The sequence below is a fragment of the Manacus candei genome, unplaced genomic scaffold, assembly GCF_025592945.1.
Source record: "Manacus candei isolate 608988 ecotype Guabito, Panama unplaced genomic scaffold, ASM2559294v1 h1tg000073l, whole genome shotgun sequence".
NCBI classification, from domain to species: Eukaryota; Metazoa; Chordata; class Aves; order Passeriformes; family Pipridae; genus Manacus; species Manacus candei.
In genome coordinates this window covers 2,299,251-2,323,598 of record NW_026138121.1, presented here as the reverse complement: position 1 = coordinate 2,323,598, position 24,348 = coordinate 2,299,251, and the positions used below count along the sequence as shown (strand labels likewise).

General features: G+C 45.7%; 1 protein-coding gene across 1 annotated transcript in view; it reads right to left on the bottom strand.

Annotated features, from left to right (window-relative positions):
- The window catches only part of SRGAP2 (SLIT-ROBO Rho GTPase activating protein 2), a 108,491-nt gene that overhangs the window by 17,117 nt on the left and 67,026 nt on the right, over nt 1-24,348 (bottom strand). The window contains exons 8-18 of the mRNA XM_051808540.1: nt 23,356-23,580; nt 20,930-21,031; nt 19,891-20,088; nt 15,091-15,175; nt 12,378-12,405; nt 10,573-10,603; nt 9,825-9,885; nt 7,438-7,515; nt 5,509-5,643; nt 4,123-4,228; nt 3,110-3,334 (exon numbers count right to left, since the gene is read on the bottom strand). Of these exons, the coding sequence (XP_051664500.1) occupies nt 3,110-3,334; nt 4,123-4,228; nt 5,509-5,643; nt 7,438-7,515; nt 9,825-9,885; nt 10,573-10,603; nt 12,378-12,405; nt 15,091-15,175; nt 19,891-20,088; nt 20,930-21,031; nt 23,356-23,580 (1,274 nt within the window). The remainder of the gene's footprint in view (nt 1-3,109; nt 3,335-4,122; nt 4,229-5,508; nt 5,644-7,437; nt 7,516-9,824; nt 9,886-10,572; nt 10,604-12,377; nt 12,406-15,090; nt 15,176-19,890; nt 20,089-20,929; nt 21,032-23,355; nt 23,581-24,348) is intronic.

The following is a 24,348-nucleotide window of genomic DNA, read 5'->3' as shown; positions in this document are numbered from 1 at the left end:
TGATATTTCCAGGTCTGTGTTTGTCATCTCCCTCCATCCCTTTTATCACCATTTTAAATTGTTCCACTCATTTCACTGAACAACTCCCGTGGCCTGATTAATTGCCTGTAAATAAAGATTCCAGAGCACCTAAACCACCAAGAGGACTCATTTATGTTTGGCAAGAAGAAAAGCTTTGGAAGGATCAATAGACAACAAGTGGCAACCAAAGGTTATGTTTTTGTAAGAAGCTGCACGAGCAGTTCCCTCTGGACAGGAGCAGAAAGGAAGCTGGAAGAGGATCCATTGCCTCTCCCAAGCAGCTCTGTGGAGCTGCTGCCAGCTGGCAGCCCTGCCTGCCTGCCCTGCCTGCTCCTCTCAGGAGGAAAAAAAGGGATAAAAAAAATAGTGCTTGCTCTTCATCTTAGCAGACTCTGTTGCTAAAGAAAACTCGTTTGCTGCCCTCTCACAGTGTAGCTCCTAAAAGGTGATTTTTAATTCTCCTCACGTAGGAATAACTTCATCCCTCATTTTGGTCTTGCTGTGGTTAAAATAAGTGACTGTGGATGTGCAGTGCTCTCCCCCTGGCAATCCCCCTTCTGCACTCTTTTAAAAAGAGGAGAAAAACAGAAAAAGGAGAAGGGGTGAAGTGTTTGAGTAATTCTGGTGTCTCGTTATGCTTAATCCACAGGACACCAAGCTGTCCAACATCTCCTGAGCCAGCACCTCTGGAATCAACCTTTCCCATCCTTTGCAAAGCCTTTGTGCTACTTCATAAAGTGTAGAGAAGAATCTGCAGCCAAATGGAGGCCCCAGGAGGAAGGAAGGCAGCACTGAGGGCTAAGGTTTCACACAGACTCTGAAGTCATGTCGCACACAGCTCCAAAGGCTGCACAAAGGCCACGTGCCTCCTCCTATCCATGCCTCCAGCAGCATTTTCCACCAAAAAACCCATCCTTACTGCTGACTCTGAGGTGAGAGCCCCGGGATGCTGCAGAGGGAAGCACTGGGCTTCACCCTGAGGGCTCCAAAAGTGAGAGCAATAAATGCTGGCAGAGGAACACTGTGAGAGTCGAGTCACTTGGGGCAGTGGAGGGGCAGCAACAATCTCTGCTCCCTGTGAGCAGGGACAGGACTTGGAGCTGTGTCTGAGCAGGGTCAGGTTGGATCTCAGGGAAAGGTTCTTCCCCCAGAGGGTGGTTGGCACTGACCAGGCTCCCCAGGGCAGTGGGCACAGCCCCAAGGCTGCCAGAGCTCCAGGAGGGTTTGGACAACGCTCTCAGGGACAGGGGGGGATTTTGGGGTGTCCTGTGCAGGGCCAGGGGTTGGACTCAATGATCCCTGCGGGTCCCTCCCAACTCAGGATATTCCATGATTCATCCACACTCTATCTCCTTCCCTGCCATTCCCACGGCCTCACTTGTGGGTCTCCTGGACTCTCCCTGAGCAGTCTCAGACAGACAGACAGACAGATGCATCATGGTCCAGGCTTGACTCACAGGCAGGATTTCAAAGCTGATGACAAACTCTGAACCTTGCCCCTACCCTGCTCTGCCCAGGGGAAGCTGTTCCACAGCTCTGCCAACTCCAGGCGAGGGTGCAGGTCTGGAGCCCAGAGCAGGGGCTGTGGTGCTGAGCCCCAGCAACTCCACACCAAAACACCTCCTGGGAGCTCCCAGAGGGCTTGGCCCATGAAGTGGCACCAGGATACCCCAGCTACAGCAGGAATCAGCTGAAACCCAAGGATTCCCTCTGCTGCCTGCACAGTGAGGAGCCCACGGGCAACAAAGAACAACTCTGGAAATACCAGGACTATGAGAAAGCTGGAATGGGAACCAGATGCTTCTTCCTGGCTTCCAGCAGCCTCCCCTGCTTGCTTCTCCCCTTTCTCTGCTTAACAGGGTCCCAGGTCAGGGTGCTTAGGAAGGGCAAGGAAGGAAAACCAAATGCTTTCCTAAAGCTGATATCACCTTCCAGGCCATTGTGCCTCCCCCACACTCCTGTGCAGTGACACCCAAACTGAGAGTACTCAACACTGCACAGTTTTATTCCCTCCTGTCAAAGTTGATGTCTTTCCTCAAGGTCATAAATATTACTAAGTTGGGTTGTTTTTTTTTCCCCTCCCTTACAATTCTTTCACATGTAACATCAGCTAAAAGCATCAGAGCGAAGGGTAAAATTAAAGAGAATTTCCAAAAGGTTTTGGCAAGTCTTCTGCACACAGCAGTTAGTTGAGAGGAGCCTCTCCTTGCCACACGTACAAGGAGTGAGCTGATAGCTGCAGCTACTCTGAAACAAGCCAGGGGAACAAGGCTTGCTCTGTCACCACAGTGACTTCATTAAAAAAAGTATTTATTTTAGCACACGAAAATAATCATTTGCATTCCTGGGGCATCGAAGGAGAGAAGGAGCTGGGGCAGGGGGGGGAAAGAAGCAGGACACAATTTAACATTCCTCATCTTCAGAGGGAGAGATCAGCTTGGCCAGTAGGAAAGAAAACACCTCCTTTCCTTCCCCCACTCCCCAACCTTCCACCCCAGATGACAGGAGCCGCTCTGCCTGAATTGCTTCCAGATGTGGCTTCAGCCTGAGCGCGAGGCCGGGCCTCTGGAGCTTTTGGGCTGCATGGAAATGGTGATTTTGCATTCCTGCCTCTCTCCTCCCCCACCAAGCCCTGAAAATTATACCAGTGCCACAGCCTTCGAGGTTCAGCTGCCAGTGACCCCCGGGTCTGAAGGAAAGGCAGAAAGGAAAGGCAAAAGCAGGAGGGAATAAAAAAAAAAAAAAAGAAAAATAAGGGGGAAAAAAAACAAACAGCAACTAAAAAAGAGATTGATTTTGGCAGCTACCAAACCAGAATAGCCAAGAAAATCCCTACACAACCTTGCCCTTCAAGATAAGTGAGCTGGGTTTGACAACTGAATAGCTACTTTATACCAGCTTATTTCTTTTGAGTGGATGGCTCTCCAGAGATACCAGAGCCATCTTCTCTTCCATAAAACAGATTTTTGAAAGGCTGGGCCAGATGCTCCAATCCTGAATTAGAGGAGGCAGAACTCATGACTGTAACATGCTAATCCACAGATAAACATCCACCCATTCATCTCCTCCTCAGTGGTACCCATCATACCAGTAATCCTCTGTGCTTCCACCTCTGCTATAGACTGGACCCTCCAGCTCCCTTGGGCCTGGGAAGATGTTCTCATGTTGGATGATGATGGTTTTGATCAATTCATTGACATGAGCCTGGCAAGAGACTTGGTCGTGGCCTTCAGGCACTGACATCAGTGTTGGCCCAAAGCAGATGGCTAAATTGTAGGGATCCATCATGTTTTCTTCACTGAACTGAGATAAACTGCAAAAGAAAACACAAGTGGGAAGGAGGGTGAACAGCAGAAAACATCATCATCCTCCTCCTCTGCTGCAGAACACACAGTTGAGCTCAGAAGGTTTGCTTTGGGCTTTCTGCTCTCTAAAGCTGATGAGCTTTAGCTGATTCAGGGACATGAATGCCCTGGATCCAGGTAAAAAATGAGATACTGATGGCATTTACAGAGAAATTAAATAGAAACCACAAGGGAGCTTGAAAGCTCAAGACTATGTGAAAAGGACTGAGTGCTGACTTTATAAGGGCAGCACATTAATCTGTCTTTATTCCTTTATTATTGCTGTTCTGAGCCCCAACACTCAATACCAGAGCTACAGATCCCCTCTGCCATGGATGTAAATGGAAAGAGAGTAGGTTCAGATTGGATATTGGGAAGAAATTGTTCCCTGGGAGGGTGGGGAGGCCCTGGCACAGGTTTCCCAGAGAAGCTGTGGCTGCCCCATCCCTGGAACTGCCCAAGACCAAGGTTGGATGGGGCTTGGAGCAACCTGGGCTAGTGGAAGGTGTCCCTGCCCGTGGCTTTAAGGTCCCCTCCAACCCAAACCATTCTGTGATTCCATGATCTTGAGTCCCCACCCCTGGAGGGATTTAAAAGCCGTGGGGATGTGGCCCTTGGGGACACGGGTCAGTGACGGCCTTGGCAGTGCTGGGGGAATGGTTGGACTCCACAACCTTTAAGGTCTTCTCCAACCTCAGTGGTTCTGTGTTTACAGCAGGTCCTGCAGCAGAGCCCTGGTGCTCCCAAGGACACTCACTGGTTGAGGAATGCAAAGAGGTATCTCATCACAATCAGGGTGGTCTTGGGCAGGTTCAGCAGCACCTTCCGCACGTGCAGAGCTCTCTCCTGTAAATTATCCATTGCTGAAAGGAAGAAAGAGCACCAGAGTCATCATCCCACCAAACCCACCACCTGCCACTGGGTCCAGTGCACTGTGATGGCTCCCTTGGGCAGCAGAGCAGCAGCAGGAGGAAGGAATTTTGCCCATTTTTCAGGATGCTCCAGCCTGCCTGGCACGGGAACGCAAAGGCTGCAGAACCTGCTGGCAAAGCCTTTGACAGTGAAGGTCCCTGAGCACGTGAAACTTCACTGCAAGTTCCTTCCCAGCGTGGGAGCTCTGGATGTCATCTGTTCCAATAGTTCTGGCACAATGGCTCCTTCAAGTCTTTGCTTTAGAAAGGTGGGTGTTTAAAAAAGAAACTGTGTAATGCTCAGAAGGAAAATTAACATAGTTAAAGGGTGAGGCAAAAGGCTCTGTGTGCAGCAGCCTGCTGAGAAATAAGTGGGCAGCATAAATCATCTGAGAAGGGAGAAGTTATTTGGAAGCGGGTTTTACTTTTTCCCCCCATAATGTGAATTCAACCCTGCAAATGCATTTCTCAGGAGCAGAGAACCACGAGCCATATCAGCAGCAGTTATCTTCTGCTCCACTTCAAAGGATCCCACCACAAGGGCCATTCCTCTGCTTGGACAATAGAATCATTCTTCAATTTTCTGGAGGACGTGGCAAGGGCCAGGCTGTTTCAGATGAGGTTGTTTCACATAGGAAAAACCACAAACAACTCTCTGCCTACCAGAAGCACCTTTAGAAACCACCAAGGATGTTAAAAGCTTGGCTGTGACCGCCCTGATGATTGATATTCTCTAACAGGAGTCAGAAGATGGTCCCTCGTGGTTAGGAAGCTAAAAGGAATATAAGTGGTACCTTGTCAGCTAAGGAGAGCACACAGAGCATGGCAGCACATCCAGGGAAAGCAGACAAGGCTGCTGGTGATCCCTGCCTCTGACAGGGCCTTTCTGACATCTCCTGGTGACACATCTTAGAGATCATTTTACAGGAGTGAAGCTTTTTGCTTTACTCTGTTTCAAAAGAATCCCGTCACAAAGCCACTGCCTCACAAAAATCCATCACACAGACCTTCAAATCTGCTCATTTCCATCTCCTTGTTCATTCAGATCAGAGCAAGGATGGCTGTGACCAGGTAACTGCCCAGGCTGCCTAACAGAGGATGCCAGTGCAACAACCAAAGTAACCACAAACCCCTTATCCTGGAATCAGGAAAAAAAAGGGGAAGGGAAGAAAGAAAAGTGGGATACCAGAAAAAAACCAGCCCTATTTCTTTTCAGATCTTCATATACTTACTGACACAGGCAATCAGATCATGAAAGATATCCTTGGGGAAGAGTGGGTGCTCCAGCCCTCGAAAATAGAGCTTCAGGACTCCTGCTATTGAATCCATGTCGTGGTCATTCTGGTCCCCAGCCAAGGGATCTTCCCCTTCGTGACAAGGAAAGAAAAGCAGGTAAGAAAAAAAAAATCAGAATACTGGAGAAAAGTATCAGAATACTGGAAGGATGCACCTCTGCAGGAGAAAAGGATTTATGTTAATCCCACCTACAACCAGAGCGAGGCAGAGAGGTGGGAAGCTCTGACAGCAATCCCAGGAGACCTGGGGCAGCTTCTCTCAGCCAGATTTCAGTGTGGCACCAGAGGTCCTGGAGCAATAGTGACACTCCAGGGATTTTGGAAGGGTGGGAACATCACAGCCCCACCAGGGAGGTGAAATGTTCCACGAGGCAAACTCCCAGCTGCAGCTCAGGTGGATGCAGGGGATGCACAAGAAGCATCCCAGCCCTGGCTCAGCAGGATGCAGAGGTGGGGAACTGGGGTGGGAACATTTCTGGGATAATTTGTTGCTGCAGAGATGCCACAGTTTGTCTGTATTACCAAAGGAAAGATGCCCACTTAAGGAGTTGTCCCCTAGGGAAAACTCCCTATCAGACATAATTAGATTTAATGATGGGGCAATCCTCAAATTGAAGCTATATATATCCATTATGTGACTGAAATTACCAAAGCTTGCCTATTATCTTAATAACACACGGGATAATAAATGGGCCACTCCAAACTCGAGCATTATCCCTGATATTAACTGCCACCAAGGGCTCTGGATGAAGTAATAAAATGCAGGAATCTTATTGTTAACTTTGGCAGTTCTGTATATCATTGGCTTTACAGAGACAAGTGAGAGGAACTACAAAAAAAAAAAAAAAATCCCCTTTTTACTTCTGCATGTCAGTGCTGGAACAAGTGGTTATTTGGTTATTTTCCCAAGCTGACTGGTATTTCTTTATATAAAAAAGGGTCTGATTCTGATATCAAGCCTTTTCCTTGCTATGACACACATCTCTGCTTCCTCTGCTCTCGAGGATTTTAATCCATGGAGGTGAGGACAGGTGACATCACACACCACATCTCACAAATGTTGTTCATTGAACATCTCTCTTCCCAAAAGCAGAATAAACCTGCAACGCTTAATTAATTACTGCTTGTCTCTTCCACCAGCAAGCACAGGAACACACTGACTCTGTTCTTTCAGAGTGATGCATTCGGGGGATTAACACAAGGCCTGTTGTTCCCAGTGACCCAGGCAGGACTGGGGAGATGAGCTGCAGGAACTGCCTGAAAAGCAGCTCTTCTGAACCTGCTCTGCCAGGGAGAACAGCCCAGCAAGGAGCTGATGAGTCAGGAGGCTCCCAACTGCTCTCTGCCTTTGTAAGGAATGGCTCTTTCCCACAGAAAATGGAATCTATTAAAAGCGATTTCAAATTAACGGCGCCTCGAAATTTATTCTCTCCCTCGCTGATATTTAAAATAAATGTGGCCAAGCTGTGCCTCAACAACGTGGAAAACACAAAATTTCATCCTCTAGCAGCCAATCTGTTCACAAAGGGCTGGGGGGAGAGGGGAGGAAATTGCAGTTACACCTAATAATGAAATTCTCCTCGTCCTTTAGTGTTACAAACGATCAATAAGCTATCAGACATGAGAGAAGATTGAATTCAGAATATTTATTATACAGACACTCTACAAGGTACAAAGCATAAAACCAAACAACTGAGAATTCAAGGTTAATGAGCACTAGGGAAGCGTTTGGGAGGCTCACTTCGAAAATACAAAAAATAAAGGGATAAAAGAGAGTAAGTCGCATTCAGAAGAGGCCATTTCAGGGCATTTAAACAAATTTAAACAAACATACATTTGGCAATAGTTTCTGAGATACTTCCTTACCTCTCTCAAATGCATTTTTTATGTCGTTCACTTCAACTTGTGACCCAGACACCCGGAATATTCCTTCATGCTGCAAACCTGTAAGACAGCAAGAGATGCTGATAACAACAAGATAAGATAGATTAGACAAGGTGGCACCTTCAGCAGCTACAGCTCATACAATAAAGGAAAGATAAAAACACAGGCAGAAGGATGCTGATTTAAAAGCCACTTCTCCCTTCTGTCCAGGCATGCACAGAATATGTAAAACCAGAACTCAGCACAGACAGAGCAAATATTAACCCTTCTTCCTAAACCACCGCAGTAACTGGGCTATAACAACCATGTTATCTTTTATCCTGGGGGGATCCCCAAAGGATTTTACAACCCAGAGAAAGTCATAAACTAATGGTGTATCAGCCAGGAGTAAAATATGGCCAGTGCCACGAGCACAATGTTTATTTTGCAGGAGCGAGGCCCGGAGCAAATCAGCCACTTGAAACGGAAGCATTTAATTACTCCCAGCATGACCCACGGGCTTAGGACAGGCTTAAAGGCATTCCTGCTAAAAAGTGAGCATTAGGGAATGTCATTATTTTGTCAAGTAGATGGGATATTCCAATACACTCCCATCAAAACAGTTCTGTTGGTACGTGTGAGACGAGCAACAATTGCCACAAATGAACTCATGAGCACGGGAAAGCAGCTCTCGTTCCCTCCAGCCTTTCCACTGTGGACTTTCTGAAACCAGGAATGCTGTAATGTCTTTGTTTTACTTATAACAGAATCATGGAATATCCTGAGCTGGAAGGGACTCACAGGGATCATCCAGTCCAGCTCCTGGCCCTGCACAGGACACCCCAAAATCCCACCCTGTCCCTGAGAGTGTTGTCCAAACACTCCTGGAGCTGTGGCAGCCTTGGGGTTGTGCCCACTGCCCTGGGGAGCCTGGTCAGTGCCCAAACACCCTTTGGGGGAAGAAGAACCTTATCCTGAGATCCAACCTAACCCTGTTCTGGCACAGCTCCAGCCCTTCCCTGGGACCTGGCCCTGCTCACAGAGAGCAGAGATCGGAGCTGCCCCTCATGAGGAGCTGCAACCCCTGATGAGTCTCCCCTCAGTCTCCTCTTCTCCAGCTGAACAAGCCAAGGGACCTCAGCCACTCCTCCTGTGGCCCCTCCAGACCCTTTCCCATCACACATATCCATAATAATGGCCATCAATAATAAACTCTCCTGGATGCACCTGTGGCCTCTCCCTCCCCACCCCCAGAGGGGTTTTATCCCACTGCAGTGTGTGGCTCACCACAGCTACAGAGGGAAGAAACAATTCCCAGCGGGGAGAGAAAAAAAAAAAAAGAATGAAAACCACATTCATCCCACACCTCCACAGCCAAACACTTGGAAATGTCAGGCCACCTCCAACAAATCCATCCCTGCGTGTGAGTGCGTCAGTTCTGCTGCCTCACGTGGCTTTGCTGTGTAAAACACATTCCTTCTAATTCCAAACTGTGCCTCACACCATGGCCTGACATTCTGTGCACAAATCCACCGAGTCTCTTGGAAAATCCAAGCTAACCCAGCGATATGAGTCTGAAAAGTGTCATCTCCCTGATTTATCCTGCCTCAGTTCCCCCTGCAACGTGGTTTCAATGATTTTTTTTTTTTCCCACCAAATATCCAGGTATGGCCTTAAAGAAGGATTACAGCACTTGGGATGATCTTCCAAGTGATGATGAGAATGGGACTCTAGATTATAGTTTCTAAAATGGTGATGAAACAAGGGAAAACTGAAACAGGACCTGCTACCTGGCCCTGCATCTTGGGTAAGGAAGATAAATTCGACCCCTTTCTACATCTGTTAATTAACAGCTGCTCCACACACTACTAACAAATGATATCAATTAAAAATGAAAACAAATTACAAGAAATGTATAGCATTCAAGGCTGTGAAAGTTAACCTTCAAAACAGGCATAAATCATCTCGCTGTGGCAGTAAGTGGGCAATTAATTCCCCACTTGACCTCCTACATTCAAATACTCAGAGTATTCCTCCCCCTCTTGGGAAGGGGATGATTGTTGTTGGTGAAGGCCACACTTCAGGGCTCAAAGAGAGGTGAGTGGAGGTGAGGAATGAGTGGTATCTATGGATGGGAACCTTATTTTGTAAGGAATAAAGGGATATTGTGGGAAGAACAACATTTGCAAGGTCAGTTATTTAGAGAAGTGATTATACACATAATAACCAGCAATGCAGCCAGAAAGAGCCATTTTCCTCATGTTGCAATCTCTGGGATTGCTCTGCACAAGCAGCATGTCCTGAGCTGCTCTGAACATTTTTTATAAGGCTTCTACATCCCTTCATTTTATAGGAATGTCCCAGGACACCTTCAGTGCCCCCAAACTCACCGTGCCTGCTGATGAATCGGATGCAGCTCTCCACAACCAAGGGAATGGCTTGGGAGGAATCCTGCCCAAAGAGACATTTAAAGAGCAGTCAGAATGGAGAGATAGTAAAAGCGAAGAGGAAAATAAAAAATAAGAAAGGTTTGACTCTGCACACCAACACCACAACTGGCTCTCTTTTATATGATTTCCAAGATCCTAAAAACTACAAATTCGCACCCCAAGACAGGCTGTGTGATCTGAAATGCCAAGCCAAATTTTAACTTCACAGTATCAACAAGAGATAATTCTGAATTTTGCCTATCTCAAAGAAACACATTTGAGCTCATTGGGTACCAAAAAGCAACAGATTATCCCCACTGCCAGGGACACAAAGCCTGCCCGTGTAAGTCTTTATTACATAAAGGCACAACAAGTGAGCAGTTACAGATTTAATGGCATTGCAGTGGGATTCCAGGGAAAATAAAGGGAATGGGGACAAAGAGACAACAGCACGAATCCCATAAACCAGGGCTGTCCAAACAGCTCAGGGCTGTTTGGTGTTTTTGGTTCCAGAATGGGGAGTAAAATTAATTTTATATTTTATCAGGGAAAATGAATGAGGCTTTGAGTGATTTCAGCCACTGAACGAGCAGACACCACTTGGACAAACCTGAAAAGGTCCATGGAAGAGAAGGAGGGATGAAAACATTTGTTTTCCACCAACCCCCCCCCCCAGCCCTGCTTCGTTAGTGAAGGAAACCTTAATTACCTGCTTCCTCACGGTGGAGCTGCGCCTGCCACTGATGGGGCAGAACCAGCCAGGGGGGTGCAGGAGGGAAAAACAGAACACAAGAGTCAGGATAATCAGAACACAAGAGTCAGGATAATCCCCCCCATCACCAGCTCATTCCTTTCGCATTCCCAACCACCTGCCTCTGGGAGCAGGGAAGGAGCCAGATATCCAAGTCAATCACAATGACGAGGGTCTCCTTCGATTTATGGAACTCCAGGAAGATTTTAAGCGACTTTAAATCACTAAAAAAACCCGAAGCAGCCGCCAGGGAGCTCCGACAAAAGATTGCCCCTGACGTTTTAATTCCGACCCCGCGGAATTCCGCGGCACGAGAGCTCCTCGGAGAAGATGAAGTTTGATATAAATTGCACTGAGCTGCCCCCTGGAAGAGCAGGTGGGAGCAGCCTGGTTCCCACTGTGCTTTTAAACAGCTGCCACTGAGGAGTCTTTATTAGAGTTTTGATAAGATTTCAAATAAATAAATAACACGGAGCCCCTCCAACACCAGCACGCACCAGCCAGGCTAAGCCTCTTCTGTCTGCTCTCATTTATTGATGTTGGGGGACATTAATGGTAGGAAAAAAAGGGGGGAAAAGCCTTGCTTTGCCAGGATTTTTTCCCCCCTTCAAAATTTTTTACTGGGGTTTAAAATTCCTTTGGTTTCTTGTAAAAATGAAGCAAGAGAGATAATAGCAGAGAGGCCCTAATGGATCATTCCAGCCAATTCCCTGCCAGGGCAGATGGCTGTTGAATTATAAATAAGGGGATCAGAAGTGTGATTTTTAAAAGGACTGTACGATGTGTTAATTTGGGGGGAAAATCCTTCTATAAAAGAATCAAAAACACTGAATGAAATATAAAAAATTAAAAAAAAAAATCAGATTCCACGGGCTGTCACAGACAACAAGGCCCATTTTAAACTATTAGCAGGACTGGTTCTTTGATATTTAAAATTGTTTCATGATGAATAATATTTTATTATTACAGATGTCAGGGTCTAATTAGGACCTGTCAGCTTTGCTTTGCTGTGAGGAATGTGAACAGTAGTAATGGCTCCACACTGGTAGTAATCACCTTCCTTTTGTTAACGAGGCAGGATGATGCACAGCCCCTGCTCCAGCTCCTCATGCCCAGCAGAGCCCCCTGAATCCATCAATTTGGGGATGGAGATTTGTTATGTTTTACAAAAAGCCCATCAGGAGCTTGGTTATGGTTCTGCAATTGGTCCTAATTATAAATGAAAAGTTTATTCTCCACCATCTCTGTGCTGTTGGATTCAGCTCCATGGCACAGCAGAGTGTCAAGGGGACAAAGAGTTTCCCAATTTATGTTACTCAACTCCAGGCACCAACCATGTGGATAAAGCCCTGAAGACTCCCTGGGCCCAACTCTCTTAAAGAAACAGGAATTTGGTTGTAAAAAATCTCAGTCTGAAAAATATTGTCTGGGTTCTCACAACTGTTCTGCACTAAATGCACCGGGGCAAGATAAGGACTTTGCTTCTGTGTTGGCTCAATCCATGTCCCATCCCTGGAATTGTTCAAGGCTGGACAGGGCTTGGAGTAACCTGGGATAGTGGGAGGTGTCCCTGCCCATGGCAGGGCATGGAATGAGATGAGCTTTAAGGTCCCTTCCGACACAAACCATTCTGGGATTCGACTGTATGGCTCTAAATAAGTATCATTTTCTACCAGATACACATCCTGGGCTGGTCACTGATCTAGAATGATAAATTTGCATCAGATTTTCCTTAAAAATCTAATTCCCTGAGCCACACCTACCTGGCTAGGGCGCAGTCAGTCCGCTGACCTGTTAGGAAGACAAAGAAATCCAGCATTAGGAGAGAGGAGTGGGAAAATGCTTTCAACACCTCTGTAAAGCCAGTTTGGGAAGGAGATGGAGGAGAGGAACCACTGGTGACAGAGGGGGCAGCTCTGGGAGCTGGACAGTGGCTGATCCCCCCCAGGGGTGGTGCTGGAGACACCACCAAAGCCCATCCCTGCTGGCACAGCTCCAGCCAGGAAACACAGCTGCCCAGAGACTCTGTCTCTGCAAAGGATTGTTCTTGAAAACCAGCTCCCTGTGCATTCTAATTGTTGATTTCTGCCAAAAAAATGGGCTTGTCAACCTCTCCCTCCCTCCTACTTCCCGGTGGGACTGGTGAGGCAAGAGATCCTGCTTTATAAAGCCCCTCAGGAAGACTGAAAACATTCCCAGATTTGTTAGTCCACAGACTGAACGTGCTGGCATTAAGCTATTTTGAGAGACAGACAGTTTAATGGTATTTTCCACAAACATATTTATAAAAACATTCCATTAACTTGCACTGAGTTTGCAAGGAAGCAGCCAAGGCTCAGGACTTGCTAATGCAGCAGCATCTAAAACATCACAACAAGGAGGAAAACGAGGATGTGCTGCTGGGAATTGCACAGGCCAGATCCTTTGCTGCTCTAGATTATCATCAGTGAAACCACACTGATTCCCAACAGTTGAAAATCCACCTTCCCTCCAGTTGTCTTCCTGCTCCTGGGGAGATGGAAGAACGAAGGAGGGAAACAGCTAATTGCTGATGGCTGACAATTAGCTGAACACATCTTGATAGCCACTTCTCTCTCCCCACTTAAAGCCAAAACAGTGCATAATTTACATGAAAATGTTATTCTGAAGCAGAATTTCCAGCCATCTGTCCCGTTTTCATCATAGAATATTCATATATATAGAAATTACACGGCTGTGGCAACATCAAGGGGCTCCTGCATTAGGGTGACAAATGTGTACAGTAGGCAGGGACATAATTACTTGGAGATAGGAAAACTGCTGCTATTTTTATTGCTGGAACTTGTCATCTTTAGATTAAGGCAATTTGCACGACAACTAATAAATGTCACCTGAGGATGGGGGTAAAGAAGAATAAAAATTACAACAAACCCCTGAATTTTCCAGGCACTGAAGACACGCAGCCGTAGGAACATTTTTTTTTCAGTAAAGCTTCTAAACGTGCTCTGGGGACGTGTGAAAGGGATTTTATTTGCCCATTTCCCAATTAAGTGACATTTTATGGGTAGGTCTAGGCACAGTCCCCAGTTTGTCCCATTAACCTGCTCATGTGGTTTTGGAAAAGAGATGCACCTCCCTTTCTCAGCTCCTTTTGATCTCACAGATGACAGAAGGAGCTCCCCCTGACACTTTTTGGGTCCCTTCAAAGAGCCACTAAGAAAGTTCTGGTTTGCAAAGCAAATGAAGGAAACAGAAGCAGCCTTTAAATCTATGTAGCAATACAGAAATCACATTTAATTTCCTCTCCTTTCCCCCCCCACCACAGCTTGAGCTGGGTTCAGGGGGCAGGCAGGTTAAGAGGAAAGAGGTCTTGGAATGCAGAGGTCAGCTATGATCCAGGAATGTGATTAGTCACAGGGGCAGCATGGGTGTCCCTTGGAGATATTTAGAGGCAGAAAAAAAAATACTCTAAGGACACAGAGCTTTGGCTTCACCCACCCCTTCTCTGGGACAGCTGAAGAGATGAACAACTTTAACCAATAAAGCTCAAACCAATGCACATCCTTGCCTTGCCTTCCAGTGGTTTGGGTCTGATAAACACCAAACTCTTTAATTACCATGGCAGTAAGTATTTTAGTTTTATAGTGCATTTTTAAACCGAAAGCAAAGCACTTCAAAGCCCACATGCTGGTTAAGTTTTCATCCACAAGATTTGCACACCATAAACTGTGGGGAGCCCAGCTCAGTTACACATCACAGCACCAGCCCTGCTCCAGCACACCAACCCAGCAACGAGTCGAGCCACTTTTTTTTTGACCTGACATTTAGACTGTTAAAACCTTCTCCTCTGCAAATACAAGGCAGTCAGGTTTCTATGGAAACTTGGATGCATAGTTTAAGTGTTTTTGGCCGACAGGATTTGCCCATACCATGAAGGGAAAGAAATCTTCCTTTGTTCTGACACCAACAGCAAATGCATATTGAGTTCTGGCTGCTGCCCTCTAGACAGGCAACATATTTTAAATGCTCTGAAATTTGTTTGTTATTCTCCCACTAAAAGCCCAGGCTCACGTACACTGGTTTGGTTTGAACCCCCAGAGGTGAGAAGCAGCAAAACAACCAAGGAAGTGAAACTTTTGACCAGGCTCTGTCAGTACTTCTCAACTTCATCAGCAAACTGTAAATCCCAAGGTCTGCCCCGGTGCAGATCGTTAAGTGAGGAGCAGGAGGAGTGTGAATGGGGAGAGGATGGAGGAGGGGGGCACACGCTTGACTGCAACCATCAGTGAGGCACTTTAGTGATTCATTAAGCATCTTTTGTTCATCAAGCAGCCCCGTAGGTCACTGGGCTGCTCCATCACAGAGATCAGGGAGATAAATTCATAAAACATGAGTGTGGCCACTTTGCAGCACTAATGCAGGGCTGTCACACTCAGCTGACTGATGCAATAAGTGCAACAGCCTGGCTGGGAGCAGGGATGGGGGTCCCACACTCACTTTCTCCCAGGGTCTTCTGGAGAAGGTCGTGCTTGGCTTGGAGCTTCGTTATCAGGTTCCTGCCTTCCAGGTACTCCTTCATTTTCTGGGAAGGTGGGGGGAAAAAAAAAAGGATCATGAGTAGACAATTCACGTCTTTTTTATTGCACCTTCATGTCCCTTGATTCTGAACACAAGTACAGAATGACACTGAAATTCACAGTTAAAGGACGAGTTAAGTCCTGGTTTATCTCTCTGGGCAGGTCTGAAGTTCAGCCCATTCAAACAAAGGCTGGACTTGATCTTGGAGGTCTTTTTTTCCAACCTTAAGGACTGCCTGATTCCCTGTCTGCAGCGCAATTCCCATTGTTCCACCGTGGAATCAGCTGAATGTCTGGCATGTTTGAAGCCATCAGAGGAGCTGTCACCCATCCCTCTGCAGCCAGGGGGGGAATGGAAATGCAGCTGAATGAGCAATCTGTTCTAACCAACTAAAAGGCTGCTACTGTGCTTATTCTCTCACTTAACCTCCCTCACCCCACTTTACTTGTCAAATGCTGGGGCTGCCTCCACGCTGGATGATGCACAGGGTTGCAGGGGAGCCACGGGACAAAACAAATAAAGGGATTATTTTAAAGTTCAGATCTACTCTCTCGGTGAAATATTACACAATCAGGAAAGGGTTTTTTCCCCACTGCTTCCTGATTTTTCACAGCTCTGCAAATGCTGGTTTTTCGCAGGTCTTTCATCTCTTAGTTTTGCAGTTCAGAGCAGTTTTTATTTATCTTCACTGAGCTGCAGCACATAAAATACAGTAGCTGTCCATGTTGGAACCAGGACATATTTACACTGAGAAAAAACACAAACAGCACATAATTCTTCCAATATCACAGGCCATTCCTTAGAATCATGAGATTCTAAAACCATTCCGTGATATTTTAAAAATTCAGCAGGCAAAGTCAACACAAAGAGAGGATTCTCATTTAATAATGAAATGTTCTTCTTATCATTAAATCCTCAAATGATTTGGGCTGGAAGGGACCTTAAAGATCACCCAGTTCCATCCCCTGCCATGGGCAGAGACACCTTCCACTAGCCCTGAAATTCCTGTCCAACCTGGCCTTGGACACTTCCATTGGCTTTTCCCAATTCTCTCCACTTTCTCCCAGCTCTGGCCTAGGATTGCCAAATTAGACTGCAAATGTTTAAGGTAAAAAAGAGTGGTTTTAGCAACAAGAGTGCCTGGCCCCTGCTTGTCCCTTTGTAGGTCACAACAGCAGCCTCTGTGCAGGATGTAAAGGATCAAGAAGAAATATATACATAAATAAATAAATATATATATACACTGTGGCAGTACTGAGGGTAAGGGAAAACCTTCCAGGAACTAACGAAGTTTCCCCTGAGGGGTCTCCAGCCGTGCTGTGCACTGACACAACAAACAAAAATGGCTTTAATTAACTGCCAAAAGCCTGTGTTTTATGTCCCTTTGCTTGACAACATTGGAAGAAACATTTCACAAGAATTAAGTCCCTTTGGAGAGTCTCAGCATTTCCTGCTTCCTATATTAACACTTCAATTTTTTTTGGTTGTTGTTTTAGAAGAAAACAGGAAGCGTGATCACAGTGACAAAAAATTAATCACACTGCTTTTGGAATTACCCCGTAGGACCAAGCCCCAACTATATATTCTGCTCAGTCAAAAACTTTACATCAGATCTTGACAGAAGAAAACACTTAAGAGTTAAAGCTGCAAAAATAACCACAGAATCTGAGGGGAGGGGGTTGAGGATAAATCTGGTTTGGGAGGTCTCAGAGTCACGGGAGGGTGAAGGGAGAGGAAGGGCTGGAAGGCTCAGCTCAAACAGAAGCTTAAAGATCAGCAGATCAACTTGATTTGGCAGAGTTAATCTCCCCTTTGAAGCAGATCTAAGCACTTAAGCTCAGCCTAAGGTGGCTGCAGGCAGGGCAGGGCAGAGACACAGCCTTGGGAGTCCCAGTGCTCTGGCTCAGGTCATGTTAAGAGCATCACCTGCCTGGGATTGTACCAGGGAATGTTTTAAAGGAGAAAAAGAGAAGGTTCCTATTCAGTGCAGTATCTCAGGAGATTTTACTCCTATTTCCTCGTGCCTGACATTCTGTACTCTGCCTGTTGCAAGGATGCTTATGAAAAGAAAAAAGAAGTCATTTTAAAATAAGGGCTTTGTTCAGTGAATTACAAAGATGCATTAGCACTGGATTTTTGGCGTAATAAAAACAGACAAAAAATAATAATCACGCTACAGGAGAACTCCTAAGGATTCCATTCCTGGCAGAGCACAGCTGGAGTTACACTAAGTGCAATCAGAACAAAGCAGCAGAAACATCCTCAAGTCACATTATTTCTGCACTGTGACAATTAAGAGGTGAAGATCTGTTCTGAGTCAGAGCTGGGGAGCATTTTGCACCCAGAAAACCAAGCAACTTGGACACTTCAAGCCCAAACTCACTGCAGGATTTTCCCAGGGAGAACCAGCTGTCAGGTGGGACATGGGAAGAAGTGAAATGCAAACCAACCGTACCCTGGCTATAAAGAAAACCCATTTCTGCCACTGGCCCACATCCTAATCTGCCCCCAACCCAGAAAGCTCAGCAGTTTTATCCCCTCTCTACACCCTCCAAGAACAACTTCAACCCAGGCATTTGCAGGAGAGGGGGAATTGGGTCTGACTGACCCCGGGCCCAGTGTCCCACTGACACCCCCAGCACGACGCTGCTGCAGGACTCATGGGCAGGGAGGCTTCACATCACACTTCAGCCCCGTGGCTTAAGGGTTTGCTAATAATAAATTCACATCAATTCTAAAGCACTTCACAGGATGAGCATTGTTCTGGCTCTTCATCTTCACGGAGGAAAAAAAATAACATTTCGTCCCGAGGACTAAAATTACCCCGTTTTAGAGGTAAGAGAATTAAATCATTCATCCCCTCTCCACTCCTCAGGTGGGGCCGAGTGCCAGCTGTGTTATGATTAGCAGCTCTGACAGCTCCAATTCCAGGAAGCAGGTCTGTATCCATGGCAGCAGCAGCCACATCCCTGGATTTGGGCTCCCTGAAGTCGCTGCTGCTTCCCTGCTTCAGCCACCTGCATTAGCTCAGTGCTAAGTCAATCATTCCCCTGCTTTCCACTCACACAGGGAAGTTTTAAGCTTCTCTTCTGAATACAAATCTCCCTTCAAAGCCCAACAACACACCCATCAGCGTGCAGGGATGTGCCTCTAGTGGAAACACAGATTATTCCAGCGTGGAGATACTACAGTGAGTATCTTCAATTAAATTCCCATCACTCTATTTACCCCAGAGCTCTGCCCAGCTAGTATTGCACCACGTGGAATTTCCAGCTTGAGTTACATTAATATGGAATACTCTTTTAAATCAGGGTTTTTCTTACAGTTTATATCCCTCAGCATTTTAGCACATTGTGAGGTAAAAGGGGATTGAAAGCTCAGTTCTGCTCTGCACTTTGTTTTCATCCCCTACACAGAGAATGTCTCACCCAGCTCTGCCCTCAGCCTCATTAATACTCATCTGAGCATTTCCTCAGACACTGAAAAAGCTGCTCTTTAGAGATTTCAAAGCTTGAAATCTTTCTCAGGGATATTTATAAGCCTGGTCAATAGTAGATCAATCCAGCATCTGATCAGGCTGGGTAAAGAGGGTCTCTCTAACACCACAAAACAGAAAAATATCCCCTCCAAATGAAGCCCTGGGTTCCTTCTCCTATTTAAACTGACAATAGTCCCTCTCTAGAGAGGGAGTGCTGGGAGTTCAATCAAAAATCACTTTTCTAGTTCCATAACCCTGGGCAGGGTGGTCAATCCCTTCTTAATTGAAGCCATTTCTCCACCCACTTCTCTCAATAGCCACTTTCACCTTCTACAAAGGATTTTGAATATTTGTAAGTCAAGGCCTGATGAACCATCCTGAACCCATCCAGCTACTGCAATTTGCACAGAAAATTCAGACTTTTAATAATTCTGGGAAGAAGAAGTGAAGGATATCATATATAGCAAAAGATGCCCAAAGGAATGACAAAGTAACCAGGATAAGAGCTGTGATTTTCATCTGCTAATCTGATATAATTTGAAAATCCAGCCAAATTCAACAGTTTAACATAAATCTGATTTAGAGAAAAACACACAGTATGGTATGAAAGTCAACATCAGAAAGCTCTTAGCATCTTGTAAAAAGCACTGACTTAGTGAAAAGCTGTGAGCTGGAGTTGTAAGATGATAATAACAAAAAATGAAAGAGCTAAACATCCTTTTAGCTTCTATTAGTTTTGAAAATTGATATTTACAAGCTATTAAGTTCTTTCTCAGACAATTCCTTTTCAGATGCAGAAGAAATCAAATTTTACACTATTTATCCACAGACCACGTTTGCATCAACAAAGGCATCCCAATATATTTGCAGAGAACTGAGAGCACACGTTTTAAAAAACCCAACGTGCTTCCTCTGCTTGCCCAAAAATCAATGACAGAAGTGTTTTTGCAAGACAAGAGCATCATTTTGCACTCTCTGGTGAGTGTAATTCTAAATAAATCACACTGAAAATAGAGAATCACAGAAGGGTTTGGGTTGGAAGGGACCTTAAAGCTCATCCAGTTCCATCCCCACACCTTCCACTAGCCCGGGTTGCTCCTACCTGGCCTTGGGCACTTCCAGGGATGGGGCAGCCACAGTTTCTCTGGGCAACCTGTGCCAGGGCCTGCCAACCCCCACGGGGAAGAACTTCTTCCCCAAAAGAAAAAACATTCCTAAGCTCCTACAAACGAGCCCCTTACAGTGAAGTAGAACTGCTCTGTCTCCTGCTGGTTGGCCCTTCTCTTGGCAATGCTGGGTTTGCTCATGAAGGTTTCTGAGACAGTGGATTTCACAGACTCCATGGAGTTGCTGTACTGGAAACAGTCCGAGACATCAAAGTCCTCTATGGTGACAATGTCCTGGATTGTCTGGAGAGTGGCTTCCATGGTCTTCTTAACCTGCCCAGCGAGAAGGAGAGAACTCACAGGTGAGGACAGCACGTTGTGTGCAAACAGGAGAGGCAGCAAGTGCCCTGGAGCACTTTCCAATAAACAGATATTACTGGTTTCACGTCCTGACGTAATTAAGGGGTAAGTTTTGCTCATTAACAGCACAGCCCAAGGGCTGGCAGCACCCAGAACCTGCCAGGAGCAGGAAATCAGCTGTGATCAGGAGCAGATGTAAAGACATTTAACCTCAAAGAGTGTGGAACAAAGATGGTCTAATTGTCCTCTGCAACTACATCTACTGGGCATCAAATGTTGGATGTTACAAGCAGGACTTTGCTGCACTTTTCATTTTTACTGAGGGTAAATCTGAATTGACTTCCTAGACATAAAGGAGTTGCAAATTTTACCCAAGGAGGATTAAAAGTTCTTGAACACAGAGGTGCAGAGATAGGCCACACCACTGATGTAGTCTTCTCATCTTAGATGACCAATTAAACAAAAATCACTCTTACTCCAGGTGATGCAAATTCACTGTCTTCACTTCAAAACATTAAGTTCCTCTTTTTCCCTTAGCTATCCAAATACAACTTTTGCAACACAGCCAGTCTTAGCAACTGAAGGGTGGGGAGAAAGAGCCATGGAGGCATTTTAAAGGATCCTCTCCACACACCCAACTTCCATGTGGGATCACACACTCATGAACTGCTTGGCTTCAACTGCCTCAGTCTTGAATTTTAACACAAGTCTTCATAAAAGAGGATCACAGCAACAGGATTCTGCCACAATTAGTTCCCCAGGATGGACTGGAAGTGGGTAGGAGAAGTTGTTGATTTTTGGTGGATTAACTGACCTCTTCATTTTCAATCTTCAGTGTAGATAACCTGGACTGCAACTGCTGACACCTCTGCACCAACTCGCTCTGGACTGGCTGCTGGGCACACAGCTGGGACTCCTGGGAGGGAAACAGCACAGGGGAAAAAACCACATCATCAAGAACACTGCAATTAGTCATTTGATTATTATACACAAACGTTTTCCAAAGTGCTTAACTTTCAAACTTTGCAGCCCTGGATTTCAACCAGTGGCAAAGGTTCTCCCAAACTGCAGTTCCCTTCTTGGGTGGACTGAGCAAAAGAGAGGATGAGAACATCACAGGAGAACTAGGAAAAACAAGCTAATTCCAGTAATGTAAGCTCATGGTGTGTTTTGGAAGTCTGAAGGTGCTTCACCTCAGATATTGGGCTAAATCACGTGGCAAATCAAGAAGAATTTGGTTCAATGTTTTAACCAGGCATCCCGGGGCAGGGGTACAAGGGGCTGAGCTCCCTCAGCTGAACTACCTGTACACCACAGCAACAGGCACCAGTCACCAATTAATAAATTCAGGGGAGTTGAAATAAAAAAAGAACAGGTTAGGGAACTTTCAAACACGCCAGAACACTGAGCTTCCCTGTGCTGCTCAGAATTACTCTTATTTCACAGCATGAGGCAGCTTTTCCCTTTAGTTTTGTTCTGGTTTTTTTGGGGGGGAGGGGGCTTTTTTAAAAGAAAACACTGCCCTCACTGCCTAAGGCTGTTTTTTTAAAGACAGAAACTGGAATGGGAGTTTTATCACACACATGCACACACACCATCATGTATTCAATGTAGGACTATTGCAACAAGACCATCAGCTGCATTATAAATACTCATTTGGCCTTAAGAACTACCAAGAGAAATGATTCAGTGAATGGGAGCTGCTGCTCAATGACTGACTGCAGGTAATTCTTTTTTTCTTCCCACGATCTTCCAGGATACCACCAAAGCACAGAAAAAAAAAACCCAGGAAAGGTCATTTGCAGTCTGAGAGTTTCCCTTAAAATGGAAGAGACAAAGAAGAGCCTGAAGCAGTGATTGTAATTCCTGGCTGGAAAGAAGAGGCTGCAAGAGACCATCCTTCCAGTCTGTGCTCAGTGTTCAGGGGATAATCTAGAAATCCAACCAACTGACCTAAATTAGCACACTGTGCATGTGTTCCCATTTAGAACCGGTTTCAGCTTGTGCCACTTTTAAACAGTTCCCAGCTGAGTAACCACATCTTGATAAACCTATAAAGAGAGGGATTTTCCGTGCCAAAAAATGAAAGTCCTCTGACAGCCTCGTCTCACAAGGAAGATGCAAAAAGCACCACTGGAAAGCATTTGTGCTCCAAGATTACGCACCCAAACGCATCAAAAATCAGCATCTAAGTTTCTTTATGCTGTCCCCTCGAATTTCTAACTTCACATTCTGTCTCAGGGTGCAGGAATTTACCTCATTTCATTTATTTATTTATTTATTTAACTCGTAGGTTAAATGAAAGGGAAAAATGGAGCATCCTGTTCCCGTTTAGCATTAAACCCAATTAAGCATTTCCATCTTCGGCACCTCTGACGGCCAAAAAAGAGCCAGTAAAATTCAGGCATCCACACCAGGAGCCTCTGCTTAATCTTTACATCACCTCCCCTTTCTCAGGCTCCCCTGAACCCCCCAAACCCAGAGCCAAACAGGTGGCCTTGGACTGAGTGGGAGCCAGAGACCCTCTTTAACCAGCCTGATCAGATGTTGGATTGATCTGCTATTGACCAGGCTTATAAATATCCCTGAAAAAGATTTCAATTGCAGTAGCTGGGTGGGTTCAGGATGGTTCATCAGGCCTTGACTTACAAATATTCAAAATCCTTTGTAGAAGGTGAAAGTGGCTATTGAGAGAAGTGGGTGGAGAAAAGGCTTCAATTAAGAAGGGATTGACCACCCTGCCCAGGGTTATGGAACTAGAAAAGTGATTTTTAATTGAACTCCCAGCACTCCCTCTCTAGAGAGGGACTATTGTCAGTTTAAATAGGAAAAGGAACCCAGGGCTTCATTTGGAGGGGATATTTTTCTGTTTTGTGGTGTTAGTTAGAGAGACCCTCTTTACCCAGCCTGATCAGATGCTGGATTGATCTACTATTGACCAGGCTTATAAATATCCCTGAGAAAGATTTCAAGCTTTGAAATCTCTAAAGAGCAGCTTTTTCAGTGTCTGAGGAAACGCTCAGATGAGTATTAATGAGGCTGAGGGCAGAGCTGGGTGAGACATTCTCTGCATAGGGGATGAAAACAAAGTGCAGAGCAGAACTGAGCTTTCAATCCCCTTTTACCTCACGATGTGCTAAAACGCACACGAGGGACACGAACTGCGCGAAAAAACCCTGATTTAAAAGAGCATTTCATATCAATGCAACTCCAGCTGGAATTTCCGGGACCCAAACCGACCATGTCACCCATGTGTGGCTGGAACTCGAACTTCATGGGGGGGCAGAAGACGTTGTTGTACATCTCCATCAGCCTCTGCTTGTCGCTGTTGGCGTCCAGGTTCTCCACGGCGTTCTCGATGGCGTCCAGCCCCTCGTGCTTCGACTGCTCCAGGTTCAGCTCGGCCGACAGGAACGTCCTCAGGGCTCTGTTGAGGCTGGCGTGGTAGCCCAGGTCACAGCACTGCTGGAAAAACACACACACACACACACCCCACCCCACGTGAATAAAGTGGAGGAATTCCGGGATGGAAATCCGAAGCCTGAAGTTGTGTAAGTCAAAAGCGCTTTTGGAGTCAACGTGCTCTCACCAAATGCTTCAGTGAAACTGCATTTTCAACAGAGAACTCTTCTGTGGAAAAGGTTTCAAATAGCTCTGATTTAGAGCTGGGGAAATCTACCTCTTTTAATGCAGGAAGCCTTTTATATACAGTCTAAAGGCAAACATCTCTCTGTAATAGTTTTTCTAGGTGAATTAAGGACATGTTCCCTTGTCAGACACTTCCTGTAGTTATCCAAGACAAACCTATACCAAATCTGTGCTGCTCTTAATTTTAAAGGAGGAACTTTTTGCTTTATAGAGTTGCAGAATTCCTCCTGAACAACATCTTCAAAGCTAAAATATTCTGCCTAACACTGATCACCAGCAAACTTCCCTTCTGCATCTATTTTCAGCTTCAGAGCCTCTGCTGGGGATGAGCCCATTCTTTGTGCCCCCCTGGCTTGGATTGAGGGATTCTCCCCATGGAAATGATCCAGTATCTCAGTCTTTAAGACCAGGCTGACCCTCTGTTTGGCTGCTGACATGAGGTTGCTTTAAGAGCAGGCAAGGCTGAAAGATTAAGGTTGGACTTGATGATCTCGGAGATCTTTTCCAACCTGGCTGATTCTATGATTCTGTGATTCTAAGTGGATAACAAGTTGTGGTTATTTCAGCATCTTCTGGGTACCAGAG